This window comes from Lepisosteus oculatus, chromosome 6 (assembly GCF_040954835.1).
Source record: "Lepisosteus oculatus isolate fLepOcu1 chromosome 6, fLepOcu1.hap2, whole genome shotgun sequence".
NCBI classification, from domain to species: Eukaryota; Metazoa; Chordata; class Actinopteri; order Semionotiformes; family Lepisosteidae; genus Lepisosteus; species Lepisosteus oculatus.
Window position 1 is genome coordinate 23,877,702 of NC_090701.1, and position 27,136 is coordinate 23,904,837.

The following is a 27,136-nucleotide window of genomic DNA, read 5'->3' on the forward strand; positions in this document are numbered from 1 at the left end:
TGTTTTTGCTTACTTTATTATTTTACTATCATACATTTTTTATTCTTACACAAAATACTGCTATTTACACTTTTCAGTTTAGACAACTGCTATAACTGTACTTGTCAGTTTTCAGAAGCCATTATTTTTCTGTGATTAAGTCATTTAGTAAAACAGCTTTGTTGTTTATAGATCAGGTGTCAAATAATGCTGAGCTAGCCAGTTTCCATGAGCCAAGGGGCTTGTTGGACAGTGTACTGCATTCCATACAGGCTAAGCAGGTGTGCCTTTTTGGTACCTGGATGGGAGACTGCCTGGAAAAAACTAAGGTTCCTGCTGGAGGGAGATGTTAGTGGGGCCAGCAGGGGGTGCTCACCCTCTGGTCTATGTGGGTCCTAATGCCCCAGTATAGTGATGGGGACACTATACTGTAAAAAGACACCATCCTTTGGATGAGATGTAAAATCGAGTTCCTGACTCTCTGTGGTCATTAAAAATCCCAGAGTGTTTCTCGAAAAGAGTAGGGGTGTAACCTTGGCATATTGGCCTTTCCTAATCATGGCCTCCTCATAATCCCCATCTATAAACTGGCTTCATCACTCTGTTCTCCTCCCCACTGATAGCTGATGTGTGGTGAGCGTTTTGGTGCACTATGGCTGCGGTCGCATCACCCAGGTGGGGGATGCGCATTGGAGGGGAGTCCCCATTACCTGTAAAGCACTTTGAGTGGGGTGTGCAGAAAAGTGCTAAATAAGTGTAAGCAATAATTATTACAATTATAACTAGGCGGCATAAAACATGGAAAAAAGTCAATGGCATTTTGGCAGATGCAGGATATTAACATGGGCTATAGCCGCCACCACTACAAGAATATTACCAGTATGGCTTAATACCGCACCAGCAGCTTTTTGAAGAGGTCAAAATCAATAAATATCTAAAATCGTCACAGCACTGAATCAGAAAATTAGGAAGAAAATATGAGTTGCAGCAGTGTTGTGTCCAACCCAAGTGTCCTACAAGGCTTCCAATAAGCTACTAAAGCCAGTGTGGAATCTCAGATTCCAGTGTGATTTCCAAATTGCCACACTATAAACAAGATTCCTTTGCATTTCCTGGCAGCAGTGGACATCTGTGCTTGTCATGCTGGACAATCCTCCTTATCAACCAACTGTTTGGAACTCTTTACTATGGATATCATCCAAATTATCACTAATATTATCTGTAACTGGCACACAATTTAATTATATAATTATATTCTTAGAGCACCTGTATGGTAATTGTAACCTTATGGAGGTTTACGTGCAAGGATGTTTTCTGAGCTCCTTCCATGTAAATGTATTAAGTATAAATGAACATTATACTGTATACACATATACAATATACTATATTATGCTTTATATATTGTGCTATTTATAAGATCACTTTATTGGCCATACTGTATATAATTTCTATATAAAGCAATACAATTTCTTAGGAATTTGTCTTTTCGCATACCCCAACGTGCTCTCCATGAGAGACACAGACAGGGAGAGAGAAGCTTGGGGTCAGAGCACAAGGTCAGCCATTTATTCGGCACCCCTGGACCAGTTGGGGTTAAGTGCCTTGTTCAGGGGCCCAATGGAGTAGGATTCCTCTGCCGGCCGCGGGATATGAACTGGCAACTTTCCAGCCACAGAGCCACCGCACCTGATTTATGTCAGTGCTTTATTTGCATTTTCAACATGAATATTTTTATTCTGTGAAAACAATAAGAATATTGGAAAGTATAATCTGCTAAAAAAACTCAAAAGCCTGAGAGAAACCAATGCTGTAGGAAAGACAAGGGCTGAGCTCAGTTCTCAGACCCCGAGTAAGAAAAACCTTTAAAAGATAAACATTTCCTGACATTAGCACAAATATAAAGACTTTAATTAGAAAGTTGTCATAAATCCAATACCAGTCACATGTTTCCTTCCTATGAAATCTGTTCAATCAGGGAATGTGTACTTGTTGCATCAAAAAGGGTGATCCTCAGCTCCTCAGATTAGTCTAACGCTGACATCTAGTGGGAGCCATTGTAACAGGACTCACTCGACTTCATGAAGATGTGTTTTAGAAATCTCTTTAAATCTCTTAAATTTATTGACTTATCACTGTGTGGCTTGAATTTAATCAAAAAGGGTGCAGAATAAATAAAAAATATGTGTTTTTAGTGGTTGATAGGAAGATAAAGATGACCAATATTCAAATCCAAAATTTGAAAATCAAAATGTAGCTATAGTACTGAATGTCATTCCTGTCAAGTGAGGGTAACACTTGTGGTCTAACTTTGCTAAATTTCTAAGATCTGATTCAAACTCCTAACATTTAAATTAGCAACTTTTAAAAAACTATTCAAAAGCTAGTACAATGAATACTAATTCAATATGTGATGTATTTAATTTTGTTTCATATTTCAGTGTCAAGGCTATATAAATATTTTGTTATTTCAATACAGCATTTGGGGCTTGTGGTCACAGAGGCTTAACATCATGTTAATCACCAATTACGTTTCTTAATTCTGAGCCTGCTGGAAAGGGTTTCAGTAACTGTTATGAGTCATCTGGAACATGAATGGGTTTCTGCTGCTTTATATTTTCAGATTCTATTTGGTAATGTAGCAATGTAAATTATCTTTTGGGAAGAGTAGTAAATAAAAATATTCCTGTGACATTTCATCTTGAAAACTTGTTTCTCTGTGCTTGTATTTTCAAACAGCAAATACAGCAAGTTACACATTATAAAAGTTTACCACTGTGTTTTGTGAATTGGGATGCTTACATCTGTAACTTGAGAACATTAAGAGAAAACTGATATGGACTGCACTCTGTTTATAAACACAAAAGATACCTCCATTACCTTAAAAAGGGGAACAAAAGAGAAAGACACTTCAGTTTTTTTTCACTCCAAATTTTTTTGTCACTTATAAATTACTAAGCTGGAGGATTCCTATCTTTAATGGTGCTGGGAATCAGCCTTCTCCCAAACTGGATCATACGGTTTGAAGTAGTGGTGCAGATTCTGGAGAAAAAAAAAGTGTTTTGGACTATGGGGACACACTTGTGAGTCTCCTGCCAACATGATTGAAAGATCTTGCAATTCTTTTGTGGTGTAGCCTGCCAGCTTCCCATTTGGACTGATGTTGACAGTATTAAGAAAAGCTGAAGGGTGATACAAACAAATTGCTTATTTTCTAATATGTACTATTGCTCACATAGGCAGATACAATCCTGGATTAATATGGAGCTGAATTCACAAGATTGGTACTTGAGGCTTTTTCTGACTATGACACAAATGCACAGAATAGGGAGACATTTAGTTTTTTTTTTTTGCCGGGTTGCATTCTCTATTGGCCATGTGCCATAATGTCAGAACGACTGATTGGGAAGAGGATCTTGTGATTGCTAGCAGCTGTGCACATGCTAGGGAGACTTTTTAAATCAATAGCACAAGCCTCCATGCCATAGTCTTTAGCTTAAGCAATGATGCCAGGGACGCACCTGGCTGCAATCAATGCAGTTTTGGAGGAGAATAATCTTGTGAAAGCTGTTGAAGACTACAGGTAAAGTGAATAAGTTACGACCTGAAGACAGCTCACACTCCAGGAACTTTAATCACAGCAACTTCTCATGACATAAATAACTTAATACACGCATTCACAAGTTTCTTTAATTATTTGAAGTGCAAATAAACAGAGTAGATTGCAAAGCCTAGCGATTTGCTGCACTACTGACATGCTGCATATATGGTACTAACAGTGTAGTAACATAGTAACATGCATTGTTATTTCCCCTGCTGTGCATGTAACAAATCTGCCAAAGGCATTGTCTTGTCAATCCAAAATAATCCACATGTCATGCCAAAGCCTTCCCACAGAATTGTCAACAAACATTGCTGTGAAGGGGAATGTCCCAGTATGCACTACCCATCTCCTGAAGCAGAGCTTTAAACTGCCTGAGCATCAAGGCAGATTGAGCAACAGAAAGATTAATTATCTTCACCACTTTTGTAATTACATTACTGAGCTCAGAATTATAAAATCTTTGCACAGTGATTTCCTGGATGAGTAATATAATGAAAAATACAACCTTCTATTTTCCAACCAAAGCACGGTCACTGTCAGTTGCCACAGAAAATGCTTTAGTCAATTAATCTTTCCTCAAAATGGTTAATAAATGTTTTTACTACAGTATATCTTCTCCTGTTGTTTTGCCATCCATGGATTTTAGAAACATAACTCCTACACAGTATCTTGTGGAACTGCTAACTGTGATATATTATTTGTAATCAATAAGGAAGAGCAGCACTCAATACCAATACTAGTACTTGTTAATATTTTTTTCCATATTGATTGTGTCTCTCCATGTAATCTCCATGTAATTAAGCACCTGTCTATGGCAGATCACAGATGATTGTGTCTTTATTGGGCAAACCATTGAACAAAACTTCCAAACCACTGCCATACCACTTAATCTTATTTAATTTTCTGTGGTTCTTATTTTTGACATACAGTCCTACATAAAGCACTTTTTCAATATTGTCTGTCTAGCCAACTAATATTGTAGTCACCTCAAGTGAATTCATGCCATTTTTAACCTTTTCATTCACTTATTAATTTTGATAGTTTTTAAAACCAGCATTCAATACTTCTATTCAATCTTAGCATATGAGCATTTTAAGACATTTTATGACTTACATGAGGAATGCCTATGTCAACCAAAGCACCTGGGTCACCAAAAGGAGAAATTGGGAATTATGTGATAGAAAAACATTTTTTGTTGTTGGATATGATTGCAATTTTAGTTTAGTTCAAGTTATAGTTGTTTTATATAAATGCAATAATTCTAAGGTGCTTTGGAAATAAAAACCTATATACAGTATTATTGTCTAAAATCATTTGATCTGAAAACTGAAAATTTAATTTATAAATACGTTTACAAAATAGGACATTTTAAAAACGCGAATAAATTACGACCATAGGTTCACCTCGTTGATTGCTAATCCATTTTGTTTCGTGTTTCTTTAATAATGTAAATGCAAAACAATTGAAAACTTCTTAGTACGCCGGCATAGTATGGACAGTTTCCGATTGGTTCTAAGCCCTATCGAGCGCAGCTCGTTCTCAAACTCTAGCAGCTGTACATGAGCACTTTTTACTGAGCAGGGCGTTCAGGAAGTTTGGCCAATCTGCTTTGCCGTACTTGCATCCTTGAGCCAATGGGAAGTGGCATTACTAAGATAATACATGTGTTTCATTGCAACATGACAGAGAGGTGTGGATTATGAGAGCTCGAATGTTTTTTTAAAACGGAATGAAGTGTTATATTTGCAATGTGTTTGTGTTAAGATAACTGCATCTGTGTTCAGTGGTTTATCGGTGGGTATCTGAACGATTGCAAAATGCTGAGGCAGACGTCAGCTGTGGTAAAGAAGCTTAGATATTTAAGGTAGGGGCAAATCAATATATTTTTTTTCCCCGACAGCAATGTTAGCCGTGCCGGTGTTAGCGAGAAAATGTAATCTTAACTCTACTGTATGTAACTTTGTATTTTAATGTGCAAACCCCAGCGTGACTCAGCTTTTCTGAATACAGTGTCATTTTTCAACGTTTACGTCAGCTGCTGATGTGTGACAGACTTCATTCATCTCTTAGAAAATGCCCGTTTGATATTTAAATTGACAACGATCAGTTATCACTTCAGTTGTACTGTACTTGTTAATTTTTAAAAAATCACTGATTATATATACGGCTCGTTTTTTCCCTTTACCATACTGTACATGTGTCCACTCAAGGCCGCAGACCCCTTTCAGTGCGTTTTAGAAAATGTAATGCAACACGTGCAGCACAGTTTTTGAATATTTGCTTTTAAAAATGAAGGTTTTTTGGTCAGAGGACGTGGAGATACAACAGCAGCTCCGCCACAGAAAGAGCACTCCAATATGAAGGGGGAGAGAAAATCCACGGTTTCACAGTTAAACAGGTAGAGTTGTGCTAATTCAATTCTGTATGCACCTCGCTGAACGATCTCTTCTTTTTACAGCCGTACAGTACGTATGAGTCTTAATATTAAAGCTACATTGAATCAGTGTTTTTAGATTTTACAAAGAGCTAGACTTGAGTTACCTTGAGTATGACCTTGGACAAAATACATCTTCTGGATCTAAATGGTATTTACTGTGGTTTTGACGACAGCACGTTCTTCAGTCAAAAAGTTATAATCCTAATACAGTCGGTCTCCAGTAGCCATTTAATACTTAATTCGTCATTGTCTTTAAGGAAGGAAGGGGGGGGCTGTGTTAGTTTTTCAGTGACTTTTGACATTGAAACACAGCTTTGCATTGAGTGTTGCATCAGTGTAACTCTCACAGTCCACATTTAAGAAGGATAACCTGCACAATTAATAGTGTATTTTCTGTCTTGTCATATTAGATTAATTCATGTGGTTTTGGCCTGTCATCTCAATTGTCTGTCTAATACTGTAGGTAACAGCCGTTCCTGACTTGTTTCTCACTGCTGTCAAACTGACCCATGACGATACTGGAGCTCAGTACCTTCATGTAGCAAGAGATGACTCCAACAATCTTTTCAGGTAAAAGTTGTACTGTAGAAAATATTAGAGGGAAGAAAGGAGATTGTAGAAAAGTATGTAGTTAGAATTTAGTTTAAATTAAATCTTTGACCTGTCCATGAATTTCAGTGCCTAGTCTATTGTTTGACGATTTGACATTAGAAACCTGCAATCAAGTGCAGGTGTTGTAATTAATTTAGGGTCTGTGGATCTAATTGCTTTTTTTTAATCGAGGCCTTACTTAGTAATTTAACTTGTATTTAAAAACAAATTAGCATGAAGCTTCATCAGCATGTGAGGTATAAAGGAAAAAGATTAGATCAATTACACAGAGAAAAGTTCAAAGCAGAAACTAATTCAGGTCTGTAGCCTTGTTCTGGTGTATCCAAAGGAAAAAATAAGGTGGTTTTCTTTTTTCAGCCTTCAATCCTGCTTTTGTACAGCATTATGCAATTATGTTCTTCAGTTTTTCATCTCAGAATTTCTGTCTTGTTTTGCACAATGAATGTAAAGCGCCTTATTTTTATGCATTTCTGTCAGTGATTTAAGTCATAATCATTGAATTGTCTTTCACAGTGTTCAGTTTAGGACAACACCAATGGACAGCACTGGTGTGCCCCATATTCTAGAGCACACAGTACTATGTGGCTCTGAGAAATACCCCTGCAGGGATCCCTTCTTCAAAATGCTGAACCGATCTTTGTCCACATTCATGAATGCTTTCACAGGTTTGTAGTGTGAATGGAAGTATGGATGCACAACAGATACAACAGGTTTTTTTAAACCCGTATTTGCAGGAAAAACTTATTTTATTATTATCATGTGATTTGCCAGTGGTTGAAACTCATTTCTCCACAATTAAAAAATAATACATCCTTACCATTCATATCTGACTTGAATGCTATTTGGGGCTAGAACATAGGGCATTTTCATTTACTCAGTGATCTAATTGTCCTTTTGAAATTGGGTCAGTCTAGGTGTGTAAGTAAAGACCATGGATGTGAGTGATCATGTATACAGTACTCGTGGTGTCTGTTCTTCTTTTTCAGCTAGTGATTACACGATGTATCCATTTTCCACACAAAATAGCAAAGACTTTCAGAATCTCCTTTCTGTGTATCTGGATGCTGTATTTTTCCCTCAACTTCGAGAACTGGATTTTTGGTATGTGTTTCACGGATGTCCTTTTAAATAATGAAGAGCTCACTAAAATCTGTGATTTTTTTCAGTTTTATACAGGCTTTACTTCTGTTTTGAGTCAGCAGTAATACATTATAAAATTGCAATATTGTTGTTTTATGTTTTAATTGTAGAGGTACCATATATAATGTTATTTATTTTAATATTATTTTTAACAGGCAAGAAGGCTGGAGACTTGAAAATGAAAATCCCACAGATCCAAAGTCTCATTTAGTTTTTAAAGGAGTGGTTTTTAATGAAATGAAGGGTGCATTTGTAAGTTATAGTTCATTGTACTTTTTTTGTTTTCTCTTTGGCAACATATTATTTTTTGTATTTTTATTCAAAACATCCTACATGAAAAATTAATCTTCCTTCCAGTTTTATTTTATAATTATTTATAATGTACACGTGTAATTAATTTCCTGAAAAATAATAGTAATATGAACTGTCTCAAATCCATTTGTGAAATTGTTCTAATAGCATTGGCAAAGAAAAAAAAATCCACTATAAATAGTAACTGTACTTCTCTCTAGTATTCTGTAAATGCTGTTGCTTTTAAAATGATGACATCTTAAAATATTTTTATAAAAAATTGAAAATCCTTTGTACATATTAACTAAAGTCTATAATTGCTGTTTTGTTGTACATTTAATACACACCATGTGGAAGCAGAGTGTATCCAAGAGTGTAAATTAAAATATACTTTTCCTTTCAAGTCAGATAATGAGAGTCTGTATGCTCAGCACCTCCAAAATAAGCTCTTCCCTGACCACACTTACTCGGTGGTCTCCGGTGGGGAGCCACTGGCCATCCTTGACCTTTCTTGGGAGCAGTTGAAACAGTTCCATGCAACACACTATCATCCAAGCAATGCAAGGTAATTGTTATTATTGGAATCTTATCTTTAGAAAAACATTTTTAAAATGTTAAAGCTTTGAAGAAATCAGAACCAAAAATTGCATTGTTAAATGGTTTCAGTGAAATAAAATGCTTCACAGGTTTAATCAGACCATTACATGTTTTTGTACTATATATGAAGGACCCAGTGTGTACAGATTTTTGTTAAAAGTATTTTAATTAATTACGAAGGTTTTGGTTGTATGTATCACTCAGGTTTTTCACCTATGGAGATCTGCCTCTGGAGCAGCACTTAAAACAAATTCATGAGGAGGCACTCTCCAGATTTCAGCGTACTGAGCCAAACACTGCTGTCCCTCCACAGCCTCGCTGGAACAATTCGGTGAGTCCATCAGCTTTAGCTGTATCATCATTATTAAAAAAAGAAGTAGTGAGTAGATATAAATGTCTAAAACGTTATGGTATTGGTCAACAATATGATTCCAAGAAGTTATGTTTTGACGTAGCTCCTGGCTTATCTTTCCTAATATCAATTTGAATTGATAAAATCAAAGGCCAACAGAACAGTGAAGGACTAGATGAAATTCCTATAGGCAGCAGTTATATTCTGTTTTTTTAGCTTACTATTACACCTACGAATACACAGAAAGTTGTATAACACATCCACATAATTAAATGAAGGGTTGGCCATCCTAGTCTTCAAGAGTACAGTGTAGTAGATTTTATAGTATAGTAAAAAAATTTACAAAGACATGAATTTTGTTCAATTCAGTAAGTTAGGTTAGGGTATAGATATTTTCATTACAAATGATCTTTAGGCAGTCTAATTGAAATATTCATTCGCTTAAGAGGTGAGAACAAAATTGTTGCAAGTATTCAGGAATTGACGATTTAAGGGTGACCAATAAAGCCTGCTGGGTTTTGACTTCGTAAAGACACAGATGGCTACCTATAATTTTGTACATCAGATGTATTTTACATTGTTTTTACATTAGTCATCAGTCGTCCTTCGTTTTTGTCTTCTGTCCACTTTTTGTCCAGCTTCCACTTCATTGACGATCCTTTCCTCTTTTTGTAGAGGGAGGACCATGTGACATGTGGCGTGGATGCCCTAGCTCCTGATCCTACCAAACAGAGCACTGTGTGTGTGAGCTTCCTCCTGGGAGAGTAAGTCGATGAGGATGTACACTTGTACATCTCTGTGGTACACAAGTCTACACAAAGCATGAGCTATTCTTTTTAGTAAGAAGATTTCCTAACGTAGACAGAATGGAAAGTGTGACGTAACAGCCAATAGCACATCAAAGTGAAATGTGGGTTTCAAGAGACTCGTCTGTATAGAGGTAAATGAAAACTGATAGGAAAACTTTAGCCACGAACTGCTACCTTCTGTTGCAAAGCTCAGGCTTCGTGACAAATCAGCTTTACACTTGGATAACAATATAAAGCCTGCATCAGACTTAATGATCGAAAGGTTAAGCAAACATAAACATTGGTGTTATTGATGAGTTTTCACATTATATACTAAAAAATTTATATATAACCTAATAAAATCTTAGACTGCATAACCTGGGGCCAAGGAAGAGGTTCTGTATAAAAGACTCATTGAATGTTGATTTCCATTTTTATGCTAACCTAGATATACAGTACATCAATATGGAATATTGGTTTACATGCTACAGATCATTTTTACAGTTTATGAATACATTTGCTCGCTACTGTGCCTGAGAAAATGAGAAATGACATGCAACTGCAACATACAGTGCCTTCCAAAAGTAGTGAGACTGCAAGGTCAAAACTTATTTTTTCAATTAAGCAATTTATATTTGTGATCATGAGATTAATATGAATGTTAATTACAGTGTTATATACATTTTATTTTTGATTAATTAATTGCATGCATTTGATTATTTTAGAATAAAAAAAACATACTTTGTTTTCAATCCAGGGATTTCATATGACCATAACTGACACATAAGTGTACTCATTCACATTAAGTGCAGTACATTTCCGAATGTAAAAAAGTCAGTATTTTGTTGCATGTTCTTTTGAGGCAATAAATGTATGAAGTCTGATCCACTGAGCTCCCAAAACTTTGTGCAATATTTGGGATGCTTTGCCAAGCCTTTGCTTTAGCCACACCAAGTTCTTCCCCCTTCTTGGGGTGTTCTGACTTGAGCATGTATTTTACATGCTCATTTGTATTGAAATCTGTACGTTTGACCTAAGATTTTTTAGTTTGTTCTCATGGTGAATTCCTAGGTTACCTTGGCTGTACCGTATGCCTTGGATCATTACCAAGCTACTCAATAGGTTTGGTAACATTTTCTCCTACATAAGCATAAAAAAAGGTTCCGCAAACTTTAGAATTCATTCTGCAGTGGCCATCAGTGGTTACTTCATAAGCAAAGATGAACCAAATCAGCTATGGAATTACCCAAAATAAAAACTGAAATTGTTTAAAATACAAATGACTTCACTGTAAAGCCCCCCCTCATTTATCATCAAATAGTAATGATAATTTATCATTACTATTTCAGGTTATAAGGTTTTGTCTTTGCTGGATATCAATTATAAGTGAAAGTAATGAGGAATTATAATGTTTAGCATTACAGATACCTTTGAAGCTTTTACATTGAATCTTCTGTCTTCCCTGATGGTTTCTGGACCCAACTCGCCATTCTACAAAGCCCTAATTGAGCCGAAGTTTGGAACACATTTCTCTCCTGTTGTGGGGTATGCTAAAAATAATATTCAAAATGAATATGTCAGACAATGTGGAACACGATTCTGTATGCATTGTATGTTTAAAAGTAGTCTACTTAATTTCCAGGAGATCACACATAACACTTTAATGACAACCAGACATTCAGAATAATAATTTCCTAATATAATAATCCTATTTACATTTTTCAATGGTCTACAAGAATTTGTATTGTTTAAATCACAATTTGTATCGGAATGTATGTTAATGGCCTGCTCTCAAGTGCTTCAGTGCTAAACCAAGAGTATGCAAACAAGAACGGGCCATTTAGCCCATCCATCTTGTTAGTAGATTATTGATCTAAAGATTTTATCCAGTGATTCCTGAGTCTGTAGGCAGGTAGCCATGGTCATCGTGGTAGTCTTATTTTTTCCATATTATCAAATGCAGGACTACACTGCTCTATAACACTGTCAGGTGGCACAGTGAAGACTTAAATTTCCCAACCACCGTGCTGCTGCACACTGGAGTGTTGTCAAGTGTGTGTAAAAAAAAAAAAAATTATATCAAATTATTTTAAACATGAGACTAATAAATAGCAATACAAAATCCAACAAATGTTCTTTTTATCCAGATTTTCATCATGAATACGACAGTTAAAATTATTTTTTATTTTAAACTTCTGAAAAAGTGATGTGTAGTGAGCTTTGTTTTTTAATTTTTTCAAAGTGTGTTGCAGGTTTCATCCTCATTAGTTATGAGACCTACAAGGGCGATGTTATCTGCACAATTTGTTTGAAGGAAGAGTTGTTGGAGATGCAGTGTACAAGGAGTAGAGTAGTCAATACTAACAAGCATATTTTATTTTGCAGTGTTACAATTCTATCTGAACAATAAATAATAGAAGAAACATCAGTAATACATGCCTTTTGTGGAAGTAAGCATAGTAATGGAGTGAGTCTTTATAAATTTTGTAGAGGTAAAAAAACAGTGGTAAAAAGGTGTTTGGCTACTTGGTTTAAATATTAGATTAGATTGAAATAACACTTTGTTTAATCCACTCATTTCAAGTGATCATAAAATAAGTACCAGAAGTTACATTCACTTTATGTAAGCTTTCGAGAGTTTTAAAATCAAGTAATGAAGTTGAGGTAATGACTGCATGAAATGATCTATTAAGCTCACCGGTCTGTGCAATCATTTGAGATATTTTACTGCAGCTACTGTGTTCTTCCCTATTCTTGGAACAAAATTCTATAGACAGAACAGACCAAGCTAAACCTTTACCATAGTGATGGAAAGATTAAAGTATGGAGAAAGAAAATAATAATAATTAATAATTCCTTACTTATATAGTGCTTATCTGGACACTCCACTCAGAGGAAGAGAGCAGAAATATGAACCAATAATAATAATAGTTCTTAATAATATTTATTAATTTCTTACACTTATATAGCGCTTTTCTGGACACACCACTCAAAGTGCTTTACAGCTAATGGGGACACCCCTCCACCACCACCAATGAGCAGCATCCACCTGGATGATGCGACGGCAGCCATAGTGCACCAGAACACTCACCACACATCAGCTATCAGTGGGGAGAGCAGAGTAATGAAGCCAATTCATAGATGGGGATTATTAGGGCATATTAGTTTATGTAAAAAATACTTACTGTATACTGTACATAATGTATAAAAACATTTCATATACATATATTTGCAGGTATTGCTGTGTATTTATTATAAAATTTTGGTTTTAATTTTATCATAGTGGTATTCCAAAACCTATAGGATCTGAGCTTATGCAATATATACTTTTTTCCCTTTCAGATATAATGGAAGCACTAAGGAGGCCTCCTTCAGTGTAGGATTGCAGGGAATTGCTGAAAAAGACATTGAAAAAGTTAGACAAATAATCAGCCAAACATTCAATGAGATCATAGAGTAAGTAAGATATACCACTCTATTTAAATAAACTTGTAAGCCATTATCTCACATAAAACGTTTACTTACATGAATGCTGTCATGTTTTTCTTTCCATTTCAATGCTAAGCAATGGATTTGAGGAGGAAAGAATAGAAGCCCTTCTTCATAAAATTGAAATCCAGATGAAGCATCAGTCCACTAGTTTTGGACTGGCTCTGGCTTCAGTAAGTAATTATCTTGGGTGTTAATTGTTGAATGAGTGTAATTTGACTGTTGTAAGGGTGTGGATGGTGGAAGTAAAAATATGTAAGTGAAAGGTTATCTGCCTGACCTAAACTTTACAGACTTAAGTAACCCTATAGCTGTGGTTTATAGGACACTGTAGAGAGAGGCCTATCATAATTACACTGGTTTACGAAAACATAAAAGCAGTAGATGACAGTTTGCATTTTATAGTCGTTTATTGTAGCAGTATTTTTAAAGGGTGTTGTTTATTTCTTTTTCTTTTCTTTTTCCCTTATTTACAATTCAGTTTATTGCTACGTCTTGGAATCATGATGGAGACCCAGTGGTAGTCTTAAAAATCAGTGACCAAGTGTCCAGATTTAGACAATGCCTAAAGGATAATCCTCACTTTCTTCAGCAAAAAGTAAAACAATACTTCAAGGTAATACTTTTTCTTATTTCTGTTACACTAGCTACTTCTACTAGCTTCTACTGTTGTCCAGCAGTGTTATTGAAGCAGATGCAATATGTTACTTCAAGACACTGAAGGAGGGGATCCATGGAGCAGTTAGCTACCATTTTTTGCCTGAAGTTACCCAGCCATGTTGTTGACGCTGATACACTGCCTTCTTTCAAGAAACGTCTGGATATGCTTACTAGCAACCAAACAAAAAGATGTGTTGAGTAGCCTCCTTCTATTTTATATCGTGTCAGATTTGCAGAAGTCAACATTTTGACCACTTAAGGTATTGTTAATTAGATATTTCAGAACAATGTGCCTCTGCTGTGACCTTGTAAAACCTTGTCTGTGACCTTGTCTAATTCCCCCCCTCAGGACAATACACACAACCTGACACTATCCATGAGTCCAGATGAGTTGTACTTTGAAAAGCAGGCTAAAGCTGAGGAAGAAAAACTACAGCAAAAGGTGGAGAGACTGTCTGAGAGTGACAAGAAGGACATATATGAAAAGGGTAAGGAATTTGCTGCTGAATGTCTAAGTACAGGCCAACAGTTTATTTGGTTATTATATGAAAGTAGAGATGTATTCAGTTTGTAAGTAGAGATGTGTTCAGTTTGTAACAATAATACAGTTTTTTATAAGTACTTTCATGAGATTCAAAGCAATGGCAGTTCCTTTACATTTGGTAAAAAGTTGTTTTACTATTTAACCATTCAAATTGTATATTGTATTATAATGGCTTTTAAGTGACTGAATGTTGCCACTCCTATTTCATTGTGATACTGATTAGGTATATCTCACGCTTTGCAGTTCATACAGTATTTTATTCTCCCAGGTTTGCAGTTGTTATCTCTTCAGAGTACTTCACAAGATGCATCTTGCCTTCCCAGTTTGAAAGTATCTGACATTCAGCCAACCATCCCAGTGACTCCTGTAGAGATGGGAAGTGCAGGTAAATCTTTGAGGACAAAACCTCAGTGAGACATGTACTGTATATGAACAGAAAATCTCATTTTTGAAAATCTAAAGAAAATGTATTCTCTGTCTGATAACTAGACATTTTTAAAGTCTACAACAAATCTAAATATTGATTAATATATTCCACATTGATATAGTTTCAGACAGTAATTTATCATATATTAAAACTTCTGGTGTAACATTACTCCTGCAGGTGAGGTTCCAGTGCAGTACTGTGCCCAGCCTACCAATGGCATGGTGTATTTCAGGGCAATGTGCAGCCTCAACACCCTTCCTGAGGATCTCAAAATTTATGTCCCTCTCTTCTGCAATGTCATTACTAAGTAAGTGTGGGAAATAAAACAATTACAGTATAAAACACTTATATTTCTATATATACACGCAAGGTTGTATGCTAAATGTGAAGCTGTGGTGATGGTGATGATGATGATGATGATGTTCTTAATTTAGACACTATATTTTATTTACTAATGTATTTTTCCATATCAGAGGTAGGATAGTATTTCATGATTCCACTTCTGAGAGTACTTAGTACTTTGGAGATTAGTTTATCTGAAATTATCACTACAAACAAATCCACTACATGTTCCTTGGATCCTATTTCCAGTTTAATTGTCCATTTCACTGTTAAGCATGTCATTAGCGAATCCAGATCAAGATTGACCTTTAAACAAACAGTTCTTATCTGTTAAAGAAGTCTTAAATTGAAATGTATCCACAATAATACTTAATTGCTCAATAATTAACATCCAGCTTGTTATATAATATTTTTGGCAAGCCGACTTGAACAGGCTTGCTGTCCAGTTGCAAACTCAATTCAGACACATTGTATGAACAATTTCAAGCTGGGTTCACATGGTACTGAAACTCATCATACAATGTTGAGGTTCTAAATAGTAGAGTAGAGAATCTCATTGATAGATCATTGATAAAATTGGCCATTTTCTCATTGATGAGAACCCATTATTTTTAGTATCTGTATTTTACCGTTTGTTTTGAATCTTTGTAGGTATGGCGTTATTTTCATTTCTGCTGTATGCTGTTGACACCCAAATTTATATTTAATGAACCCTTATATTAATTTAGCACTATCTGCCTCAGAGGCTTAGATTATATTGGATTCAACAAAATGTTTCACATCTTAACTCTTGACAAGGTCAATGTTACACTGATTGTGTTTCCTTGCAAACTCCAAAACTGCATCTACCTTATTTGCCTTGATGGTCTTGGAACCATCAAAATACAGTTGAAATTGAATCCATCCATTCCATCTCTGTAACATTACTTGTATGCATTCGTATTTCCCAGTCTCATGCAGAAAAGTTCATGCATCCTTTTGTCTTTTCTAGGTTTGAGTATTGTAATGTAGTGTCTGCTGATGTGTCAAATGTATTAAGGTGCATCCTAAGAGTGTAACGTGAATAGGACTCATCTACTCTAATCATAATTAATATTTACATGCATGAGCATTAGTCTCCTGTTTTAGGTTACTTGCAGTGGTTTCATTTGAGTTTCAGAATAAAATTCACAATAACTGATGTTAACCTTTTATGAGCTTTTGGTCTACTTTCTCATTACTTTAGTGAGCTGTTTAGTCTCTGTACACCTATATATCCTTTGTGGTTTTTTGGCTCTGGCCCAAAATGGGACTCTGAACCTTGAGACTGTTTTCTGCTCTTTTTTACAAACCTGTTGAAAGATATCCATTCCATATTAAAGTATACCTATATTCTTTACTTTTACATTCTTCTAACCTTTTAATTGCTGGTTGCAAAGGATTGATATTTAAATCCTATTTCCAGATAAATTTTATTTCTCAACACTTATGGATGCGGTGCAAAGTACATTATTACATTAGTACAAAGCCATTTCAATTCATGAAAAGTTGAGAAACTTTGCTTGTGTTGTATAGGTTTTCACAATCAGTAATAATGTAGAGTTGTATGAAAATTTAATTTTATGCATAGGAAGCAATCTGATTGTTTTCTCATTCCTTTCAGAATGGGTTGTGGTGCTCTGGACTATAGACAACAGGCTCAGCAAATTGAACTGAAAACTGGGGGAATGTCTGTTACTCCACAAGTTATCCCTGACTGCACTGACCTAGATATGTATGAGCAGGTATTTGGAAAAATACAGTCCATCACACATCAGTCCACACATCACCTTTGGAATCACACTTCTACATTACTTCACAAGTAGAGATGTTTTAAAAATGGAACGAGTGAAGGTTTATTCTTTGTTGAAAAGAGAATAAAAGAAACATAACGTTTTGGCTGTGGAGCTTTCTTCGCATGTGATGACATCTGTAAAGGAATAGGAGGTGATTAGATTAGAAAGCCTGGTCTTGGAACAGATCGCTGTGAGGGCAAGTAGCACAGGGAAGAGGAGAAGGAACGACGAAGAGATCTAGAAAAAGATTTAGAGGAAGGCACAGTGGGTTGCAGCAGAAGTAAGCTGAAGTAGTTCTAGTAGGTAGCTGCGTCAGCATGCATTGGCTGCAAAGAAATACGTAAAGGTTTATTCCATTCTGAAAAGACAAGAAAGAAACACAACCTTTTGGCTGTGGAGCCTTCTTCAGGTGTGGAGGCTCCGCAGCAGAAACGTTGTTTCTTTTCTTTTTTCAGCATGGAATAAACCTTTACTTGTTCCTTTGCAGCCTTCGCATGCTGATGCAGCTATCTACTTGATGTTTTAAAAATGTCAACCTGGCCATGTACTGGTTTTAAACACTTGACCTTTTGTGATCTTGTTTTTCACCCTGCTTTCCAGGGAATTCTTCTCACTTCTTTGTGCTTGGAGAGAAACCTTCCTGATATGCTGAATCTCTGGGGTGATATATTCAACAGGTTACTTTATACTTTTCTTTGTAATACATTATTTTTTACAGTTATTATTTGAATATACAATTGCATATGTAGTTCAAGTAGGCTGCAGAGGAACAAGTGATGGTTGTGCGTTACTAATTACTAATTGATAATTATCCAAATAATATGCAATTGTAAAGGAAGAAGAAAAGGTTTATTCCGTGCTGAAAAGAGAAGAAAGAAAACACAACGTTTCAGCTGTGGAAGAAGGCTCCATAGCTGAAAAGTTGTGTTTCCTTTCTTATCTTTTCAGTATGGAATATACCTTTACTTGTTCCTTTATAATTGCATATTATTTGCATAATTATCAAAGGTACGGTTAAACTATTTTCATAAAGAACCTACAGTTTTGAGGTTTATATTATTGCTCAGTCTGTCTAGTGTCCATCTTATGTCATTTTGTTTGGGTGTATGGTCCACAGTGAACTACTGAATAAACATTTTAAATTTGCTTTTAAATTAATGTGCCCTGGTTTGGAAGAAACTACCAGTATGCTTCATTGATCACTGCCTTCAAGTTATCTGTAAAGAAATTTAAGTTCACATCCAGCTGGTCTTTCTCTTTCAGTGCCCACTTTGATAATGAAGAACATTTACGGGTCCTGGTAATGATGGCAGCTCAGGAGCTCTCTAACGGAGTTTCTTATTCTGGACACCTGTATGCCATGATCAGAGCTGGTAGGACCCTAACATCTGCTGGAGAACTGCAGGAAACATTTGATGGCATGCACCAGGTGAGGACAGCTAAACACACATAGACCTCTAGAATGAACTGCTGCACGAATGCAGTCAGCTTCTGTGACCTTATTAAAATCAATTAAAACATCTAAAATTCAAAGAGGGCAATAAATATTATAATGAACAGAATTCTGTATAGAAATAGCTCAAATATAACATCCAAATACTTTGGATGGTTTCTTGACAAGATGAAGCATTTTGTCATCTGTAATAGTAGTTCGTTATTTTTCATACATTTGTGGTACGTTAACAGTGGTTAGCAGTGCTGGGGTCCTGAATTCAATTCCAGATCTGGGGCACCTGGGTTTCCCCAAGATATTCCGGTTCCTTTCCAGAATCCAAAAACATACTGGTGGGTTAATTGGCTTCTGTGGAAATTGACCCTAGGAGCCAGTGTGTGTGTCTGTGTATCTGTCCTCCGATGGACTGTCCCTGGTATACCCTGCCATGTGCTCTCTGTTTGCTGGGATAGGCTCTGGCTCCCCTGCTACTCTGATACTCTGAAGAAGCTTGATATATGTACAAGAAGACTATGGTGGGAGTTGGTCACTGGTGTGAGGCAAGTGGGGGGTCTGGTAAAAAAGTGTAAGCGCTGTGAAATGGAAAGAATTTATTCGGTGACCCTGAGAATGAGTAGAAAGAGTGTTGGGGCAGAAGAGAAGGAATTGTGGAATCCCATTCTGGGTTCTTCCTTAGTTGTCCTGAGGGTGTACTGAGGTCTGTTTCTGGCTCGGGTGAGGAGCCTGTCAGTGAACAAAAACTGCATACCATGTTTTGGAATTTAAATTTATTGTTACATAAACAAAAAAAAGAAAACAGGAGAGGTTAAATGCAGTCTCTTATAATTTTTGAATATTCTTCATAGGACATTGACAGCTTTGAAAACCCAATGAGGATCTCCACAACCAGAATCCATTTCTAATTTGTCCTTTCCTTCCTCTTCAACACAAAATTGACTATATTTGAAATCTCTCCAAATATTTACAGATTTCATCCTATCACTCTTCACCTGAAATTTTACCTATTTTTACATTCTTTCTTGTTCACCTTATCCTCATATTCCTGTTCTCTCCATTTTCCCCACATACCCAAGAAGTTTTCACAGATTAAACATCTTTTTTTCTTTTCAGAGTGGAATTAAGCTCTCTGTGTTCCTTTGCAGCTCACAGACTGATGCAGCTCCTTGTATTAACCTGTAATGTAATTGTTCGTGCTAAGATACCAGTTTTAGCTCATTGAGCACAACTGTTTTATTGAAATATTAGTCACTCTACTCACAAAAACCCATAAATCTTTTTAAGGTAAAATTTATGAAGAGAATTACAGAGATGGCAGACCTCACCGCAGTACTGCGCAAGCTGCCAAGAATTAAGAAACACCTTCTCTCCCCAGAGAATATGAGGTGAGGACAAGTGCTCATGTTGATGGATAATGAGTGACCCAGGCATAGTGCTGTCCATAAGCTCTCAACTTGTTTTTAACAACATTCACACATCAGAAGGCATACTTTATAAGTAACAAGTTGTACTGTATAAGTGACTTCTGGGTTTGTAAGCATTATCAATCAAAATGCTTGTTGCCTTCTCTCCCCTGTAATTTGTGCTTAAAAATCACAATTTACCGGTATAAATCATAGATTTCATTTCCTACATTGAAATATAATTTATCTTTACATAGTGTTAGAGATCTTAAGTATTATTACCTTGAATTTTAAGGTTATTCACTAATTATTGTTGTTTGAGAAGCTAAATATTTCAGATTTGTTCTGAATTTATTGGAGTACTAATATTGGTAAGTAGAAATTAAGATTTTCCGGTAACTTAATTTCAGATACAGTAGACATGCAATTTACTCACTCTCACACGATGCAGCTTTACGTGGTCAGCCTTTGGATGAGACGTAAAAGTGAGGTCCTGACTCCCTGTTGTCATTAAAAATCAAGGGCCCTGGCCAAATTTCGCCCTGCCCTTTACCAGTCATGGCCTCCTTATTATCTCCATCTGCGAATTGACTTCATCATTCTGTTCTCCTCTCCACTGATAGCTGATGTGTGGTGAATGTTCTGGCGCACTATGGCTGCCTTCGCATCATCCAGGTGGACGCTGCACATTAGTGGTGGTGGAGTCCCCATTACCTGTAAAGCTCTTTGAGTGGTGTGTCCAGAAAAGTGCTATATAAGTGTAAGCAATTAATACATATTATTAATAATATTTATTATTATTGGTTCATATTTCTGCTCTCTTCCTCTGAGTGGAGTGTCCAGATAAGCACCATATAAGTAAGGAATTATTAATTATTATTATTTTCTTTCTCCATACTTTAATCTTTCCATCACTATGGTAAAGGTTTAGCTTGGTCTGTTCTGTCTATAGAATTTTGTTCCAAAACATTTCTGACTGGTCTTTGTACTTTTGAGCAAATCATGAAGCATGGAAAAAAATGCCCATAACAATATTCAGTGCAGTCAAGAAGTTTATCAGGATAAAAAGCGGAAAATCCTAGAATGGCACTCTCCAGCTTTAAATCCAATTGGATGTTCTTCTTATATGCTGAATAAAACAGTAAATCAGAACACTCCAAGAATAGGGAAGAACACAATAGCTGCAGTAAAATATCTCAAATGATTGCACAGACCGGTGAGCTTAATAGATCGTTAACTTCATTACTTGATTTAAAAACTCTTGAAAGTTTACATAAAGTGAATGTAACTTCTGGTACTTATTTTATGGTCACTTGAAATGAGTGGATAAAACAAAGTGTTATTTTAATCTAATATGGTCAAATATATTGGCATTACCCAAATAAAAAGTATATTGCACTTATTCATCTTAATTTCATGTAGGCAAATATAAATAGCTTGACTGTAAAGCAAACGTTTTCTCTTTGCTGTTCCTGTACTTCTGGGTACTGGTCCTGTTGTGTGACATGAGGAGATGTCCTGCCTCTTTGCCAGGTGTGCAGTGAATGCCACTCCACAGAAGATGTCGGAAGCAGCTACGGAGGTTGAGAAACTCATGGGCACTATTGAGAGAAAGAAGAAAGATCGTAAAACAGTCCGACCCAATGTCATTGAGGTAGAAATTTCAAGTTTACTTGGTCTTCAGGTTTCCAAAGTCTGTATTGTGTTTTATCTGAAAATGTGTTAATAACAGTACATTTTAACTTTGTTCAAGAAGGGGGTTCTTGTTTATATTAAATTCTGTGTTTAAATTTGCAAGTGCTTACAACTGCGTTCAAGTAAGTGGAAAACTGTCAAAAGAACTTGAATGTAGACGCATTGTTACAGGTTAGGAGGGTCATGGGCTCATATCACTTAGGGTTTGGTAGGGGTGCTTCTGTCAGATTGCTGTGGTAAATTGTCATCGACGTAAATAAGAATCTTTTGTCAATTGACTTAATGGTTAACTAAAAGATAATTTATTAACCTTACATTGTATTTTGGAAATTACATAGTTTATCTCTTGTTATCGAGGGTTTTAATTCCATTTTAATCCATAAAAGAATTGTCATTTTGATTTAAAGATGGCCAGAATGGTCATTGTGGAGACCATTGTAGTTGCGCAAGTGATTTTGTCACTGTTGTTAATTTTGAAAGCTTAATTCCTCAGTGTAAACACTGATCAATACTGTTTTCTTTTGTCAAATTTGTACTATGCCTTAAAATTTCTGGTGTTTACATTTCAAAGTCATTCCAAAAAAGAGGCACTCCTTTGATTTAATGTAGCTTTTTTTGGTGTTTTGTTGTTGTTAAGTGATGTTCAGAGTGATGTTCACTCTTCAGAGTTATGCAAGTATAATGTTTGTTTCTGTCTGAACAAAAATCTTAGTTTTCCTTTGTCTGTGACCAATGAGTAGAGAACTTTGTCAGTGATGGCTCTATTTCTGATGTTTGTTTTTCTACAGAAAGCTCTGGATCCCTTGGCTTCCTCTTCTGGATCAGGTGCTAGCAGAAAGCTTATTTCTGTAAGTAATGGCACATGGACCACATGTACTAACGAAGAATTAATTTGCTCATTAATCATGCCTTCTGTATAGGACTGGCATCTTCTTCCCGTGTCGACGTGGGTAATCCAGTTTACTCTCATAGTCCAAAGATTTGCTCTTTCACTTACATGGCGTCTGTGAATTGCCGTGGAGCAAAGTACTGAAACCTGCTTAAAACCTAGAACTGGAGAAACATTCACCTTCCAAGCAGAGCAGTGATCCAAAACATAGGTCTCTGAATTACATCGGAGTGCCTTAAAATGAATGTCCTTGAGTGGCCTGGTCAGTGTCCTCAGTTGAATCCTGTTGATAATCTGGAAGAGCAAATCTGCCAGGAAGAATGGGCAAAGATTGCATGAAGCTGATGTGTGAAGTTGGTAGAGATTATGCAAAAACTTCTGGCTGTAAAGGTTGCCAAAAATGCCTCCACCAAATATTAAGTTCATGGATCTGAATAGTTAAGTAATTGACAATATTTCAGTTTTCTGTTTAGTTTTTATTTACACCTACTGGTAAATATCTTACCTTTAGAAGTCTTCTGTTTGAGCATGTTTAAAATATGAGTAAAAAAAGGTATATGCATGTTTTACACAATGGGACATTATAGAAAGGATCTGAATACTTTATATTCATACTTTATATATGAATATAATATTGTACTTAATATTCACCATTATCAAATTGCTTGACTATAAATGAAAAAAACTTTGTCTTTTCTGTCCCAAGTGTTTTTAAAGATAATTCCGATATCAAAATCCAAGCTGCAAAAAGTGTCATGCATCTTTTTGTTTTAATTGTATTAATAATTTGTTTTATTTACAAGTTAATAATGAATTTAAAATACTCTCATGTATAGCATGATAAAATGAAAATAGCTGAGGGTATTTCGTACTTCATCTTTGCAGGATCCAACCTTCAAGCCCTGCCAGATGAAAACCTATTTTCAGCTTCCCTTCCCTGTGAACCACGTGAGCGAATGTGTCCGAACTGTTCCTTATACTCACCAGGACTATGCCAGGTGAAACACACCTCCGTAAAATTATACCACAGCACACAAAACGGGAATTATCACCAAATTCTTTCATCAGTCAAATCAAAGCAAAAGTAATTGTTGTTAACCACATTTGTATACAATTCTTGTTCTTTTAGTTGTGAAAAAATGTTTTGTTGAAAAAATGTAATAACTCTCTTACTAGTTTTGATTTTTGAGTAAAGTGGCTGTTCTAGCAGTTATTTTTCAAGATACTATATGATAATGTATTGGGAGAGTAGATTAACAGCTAAAGCCTGTTTGTTCCCAGTCTCTGTATACTTGCTCGGCTGATGACGGCGAAGTTCCTTCATGGAGAAATCCGAGAGAAAGGAGGGTCTTATGGAGGGGGTGCAAAGATGGGTCACGGAGGTTTATTTGCCTTCTATTCATACAGGTATGATTTACTGATGATGCTTAATTTAAATATGTATATACAGTATACAGGAGCAAAACACAACAAATATTAGCAGTTGTATACCTCAAAGTCAAAAATATATAAACAGGGAGAGGAAAATGTAACCTAAATTTGAAAAAAAAAACTTAATTAAGAACAATGAGAACTTGGAAAACTTGCAAAGGCCCTTGTGGAGTCAATGACAAAGATTTTGGACAAAGATGACTGAAAATAAACTAAAGTGAAACACTTCATAATTTTTGTAACCTTGTATTTGAACCTATTATCAAATCCTATTTTCAGTAGTTGCTGTCTAATGACTTATCACTTTAAAATGCACTTCTTTAAGGAAATAATAGATTTTATCCTATGCCAAACATTGTTATAATTAATTTTTTATATTTAATGATAATCATCTGTTCTGAGCTTACAAACAGGAAAGCATTTTTTTAATTCAAGTAACTTTATCATTTGTAGGGACCCAAACTCTGTGCAAACACTTGCTGCCTTCAGAAATGGAGTAGAGTGGGCAAAGGCGGGAAAATTCACCCAACAGGACATTGATGAAGCGACATTGTCAGTCTTTTCTGCTGTCGATGCTCCTATAGCACCTTCAGACAAAGGTAAAAAGTCTGCTCTCGCCAAAGTGTAATAAAATAAAAAATGAGGGACTGCAAATTCTCCAAATCTTAAAACATACATGTCATACAAATAATGTTTCTTGACAGGTAAAAATAGCTTTAATTTAATCTGCTTCATTAACAGCCTCATGTAGCCTTCTGAATTGGCATTTGTATATCAACCATACAGTACCGGTTATCTACTGTGCATCACATATCAGTCAAACTTCCTGATTTTGTTTATCTGAAAGCTTCTAATCTGATCAGCGTTGTTAGCAAACTGACAGGAAACATTGCACAGCATTACTGTGTATTCTTAAGGTTCATGACACTTGGATTATTGCAGTCCTTCATCCTAAGCAGTAAATTTGAGTGTTTTTATTCTCCCATCTTTTTTTTCTTTTCTGGAGATGTGAAGTGGAAGTACAGAAGTTTATAGGACAGCTAGTGAAATGTCCAATGCTGAGGATTTTGGAAATGTCTTAACTACAGAATTTTTATTTGGGTCTGACAGCATTGTGAATTACTGATATACTAGGAGAGACAGATTAGGAGAACAGCTCAGATGTTTGTAAATTTTGTGTTTTAGGTATGAATCGATTCCTGTGTGGCATCACCGATGAGATGAAGCAGAAGCACAGAGAACAGCTCTTCGCTGTTACACACAAAAGCCTGACTGATGTGGCTAACAGGTCTGTATATTTTTAAAGATTTTTAAAGGGTATATAGTTAAGGGTATGTACCCACCCCTGTGTATTTAGAAACAGTCAAAATAGACTTAACTGTTTTATCTGTGAAAGCAAGGAAATGAGCAGTGTAGTATGTTAAAGGGGAAAACTGGAAAACTAGTGCAAAACAAATGAGTACAAACAGCAGTTCAGAACATATTGGTACTGTATTATAATTGTATGTTCCCCAGTGTCTCATAAATGTCTGAAAAACAAGTCCTTTGTGTTTAACCACTTGTGCCAGAAAAGGTGTTTTCCTTCAATACAAGAAGGTGCAGCACAAACTGATGCTTTGTGAGGTAGAGTCTGGGGACAAACTCATATTTTAATCTTGGACTGACACATGGGACAAAAGTGGTCAGATATATGAATTGATTGTAATATGCATTAATAATTTTGGTTTTTCATCCCTCCCTCTCTCCATCTTTGCCTTTGTAGCAGCTCCCCGTCTCCTCCTTCAGTAAAGGGGAAGGGGGGTGAGTTCTGACAACTAGTGTTGACTGCACCGTGTGCAGTATAATTGTTGTTGGAGGTTCAGAAACTCACCAAATGTGGTCAGTAACAATAAAAATTGTTCGGAATCGGACTGATGATTCAGTTTCTGAATGCAGAACATTGACCACCTATTGATTTAGGAGACTGCCTCATTGCTGTTTCTTGGCTAGAAACATATTTTGTGTCTCTTGAGAGAGTGCTACACTGAGAGACTGTTTTGAGTTTGGCAGTGCAGCTATACTGCAGTGTTTTGGGTTAATGCAAATATGGAATGACAATACAGTATGTTCTGAATTGCAGTTGGATAAAGTTAAATTTGATTATTGCACTTGGTTTGCCCTTTAAGACAAAATAAGAAAATGTGATCTCTTTTATTATATTTTCAGGTATCTTGGAATTGGACAGAGAACACATGGAATAGCAATCCTTGGACCTGAAAATGAAACAATCAACAAGGACCCATCCTGGGTCGTTAGATAAGTTTCCATTACAACCATCAAGATCATGAGTTTCTATGTAATAAAAAGTGTCAACTGACAGAAAATGTTCAGAAATATTACAGCAATAACATTCCGTTACTTCACTGAAGTTTTTTAATGGTGAATTATATTTGTATATTGTATTGTGAGGTCCCAAAAAGTCTAGGTTCATCATGAAAGACTGATAAAATACTTACACAGTATTATGTTTCACAAATAGTTGCTGCAAACCAACCTAAATTCACATGCGCAACAGAATATTTAACAGGTAGGGATATAAAGAATATGTATTCAAGGAGTTTCTTGTAACAGTTTTAGAATATTTTTTTCTGTAAATTATTAAAATAATTGAAATGTTTACCCAATAAACGCTTAACTTAAAATCATGTTTTCTTTTTGGCTAGGTGTGTATTTACTTTCAAAGAAAATAGTATGCTCAACATTACACAATTTTTTACCTTCCTACAATTTTACAGCTTTTCCTATCTATCTTACAGGTCTATCTTGACCTCAGCCAGTGATTGTATAATGATTACAATTGGGTGTTTTGATAATTTGATGGGTTTTCCCAACATTTTTTAGTACAGATCGATTTGCCACTAACTATACTATGAACACTTTTTCTTGAAAATTGTACTGAAATTATACTTGGTTGAGTTTATAAACGATATAACTACATAATAGATCTACAGATCTACATAACATTATTTGTAATTTGGTAGTTAAAAATGACTTAGTGTGCCCAGTCTTAGTTTACATGGTAAATTAGTGTGAAACGTGTTTATCGATCTGCAGGCAAATATACCAGTTTTATCCTGGAGGTAAACATACTGGTTTGGATTCACTAAGAAATTTATTTCAAGACTGAATTTCGGAATTACAAATGGTTGCAGCAGT

At 35.8% G+C, this 27,136-nt stretch overlaps 1 protein-coding gene across 1 annotated transcript; it reads left to right on the forward strand.

The window, feature by feature from the left end:
- Positions 1–5,223: 5,223 nt before the first annotated feature.
- Positions 5,224–26,625, forward strand: pitrm1 (pitrilysin metallopeptidase 1). Its single transcript, XM_006634300.3, has 27 exons — positions 5,224–5,444; positions 5,876–5,978; positions 6,481–6,587; positions 7,143–7,294; positions 7,616–7,730; positions 7,925–8,021; positions 8,465–8,625; positions 8,862–8,988; positions 9,685–9,773; positions 11,214–11,342; positions 13,140–13,253; positions 13,363–13,459; positions 13,768–13,902; positions 14,296–14,434; positions 14,759–14,875; positions 15,095–15,224; positions 16,902–17,022; positions 17,674–17,750; positions 18,337–18,502; positions 19,808–19,908; positions 21,460–21,580; positions 22,410–22,469; positions 23,396–23,508; positions 23,792–23,917; positions 24,395–24,540; positions 25,127–25,229; positions 26,147–26,625. The coding sequence occupies exons 1-27, from the start codon at positions 5,398–5,400 to the stop codon at positions 26,238–26,240; spliced, it is 3,087 nt and encodes a 1,028-aa protein (XP_006634363.2). The 5' UTR covers positions 5,224–5,397; the 3' UTR covers positions 26,241–26,625.
- Positions 26,626–27,136: the final 511 nt, after the last annotated feature.

Excerpts from the sequence above, each read along its gene's own strand:
- pitrm1 (XM_006634300.3), top strand. The coding sequence starts at position 5,398 with ATGCTGAGGCAGACGTCAGCTGTGGTAAAGAAGCTTAGATATTTAAG. Across the intron at positions 8,626-8,861 it reads TATCATCCAAGCAATGCAAG|GTTTTTCACCTATGGAGATC; the intron begins GTAATTGTTATT and ends TGTATCACTCAG. Across the intron at positions 22,470-23,395 it reads CTAGCAGAAAGCTTATTTCT|GATCCAACCTTCAAGCCCTG; the intron begins GTAAGTAATGGC and ends TCATCTTTGCAG.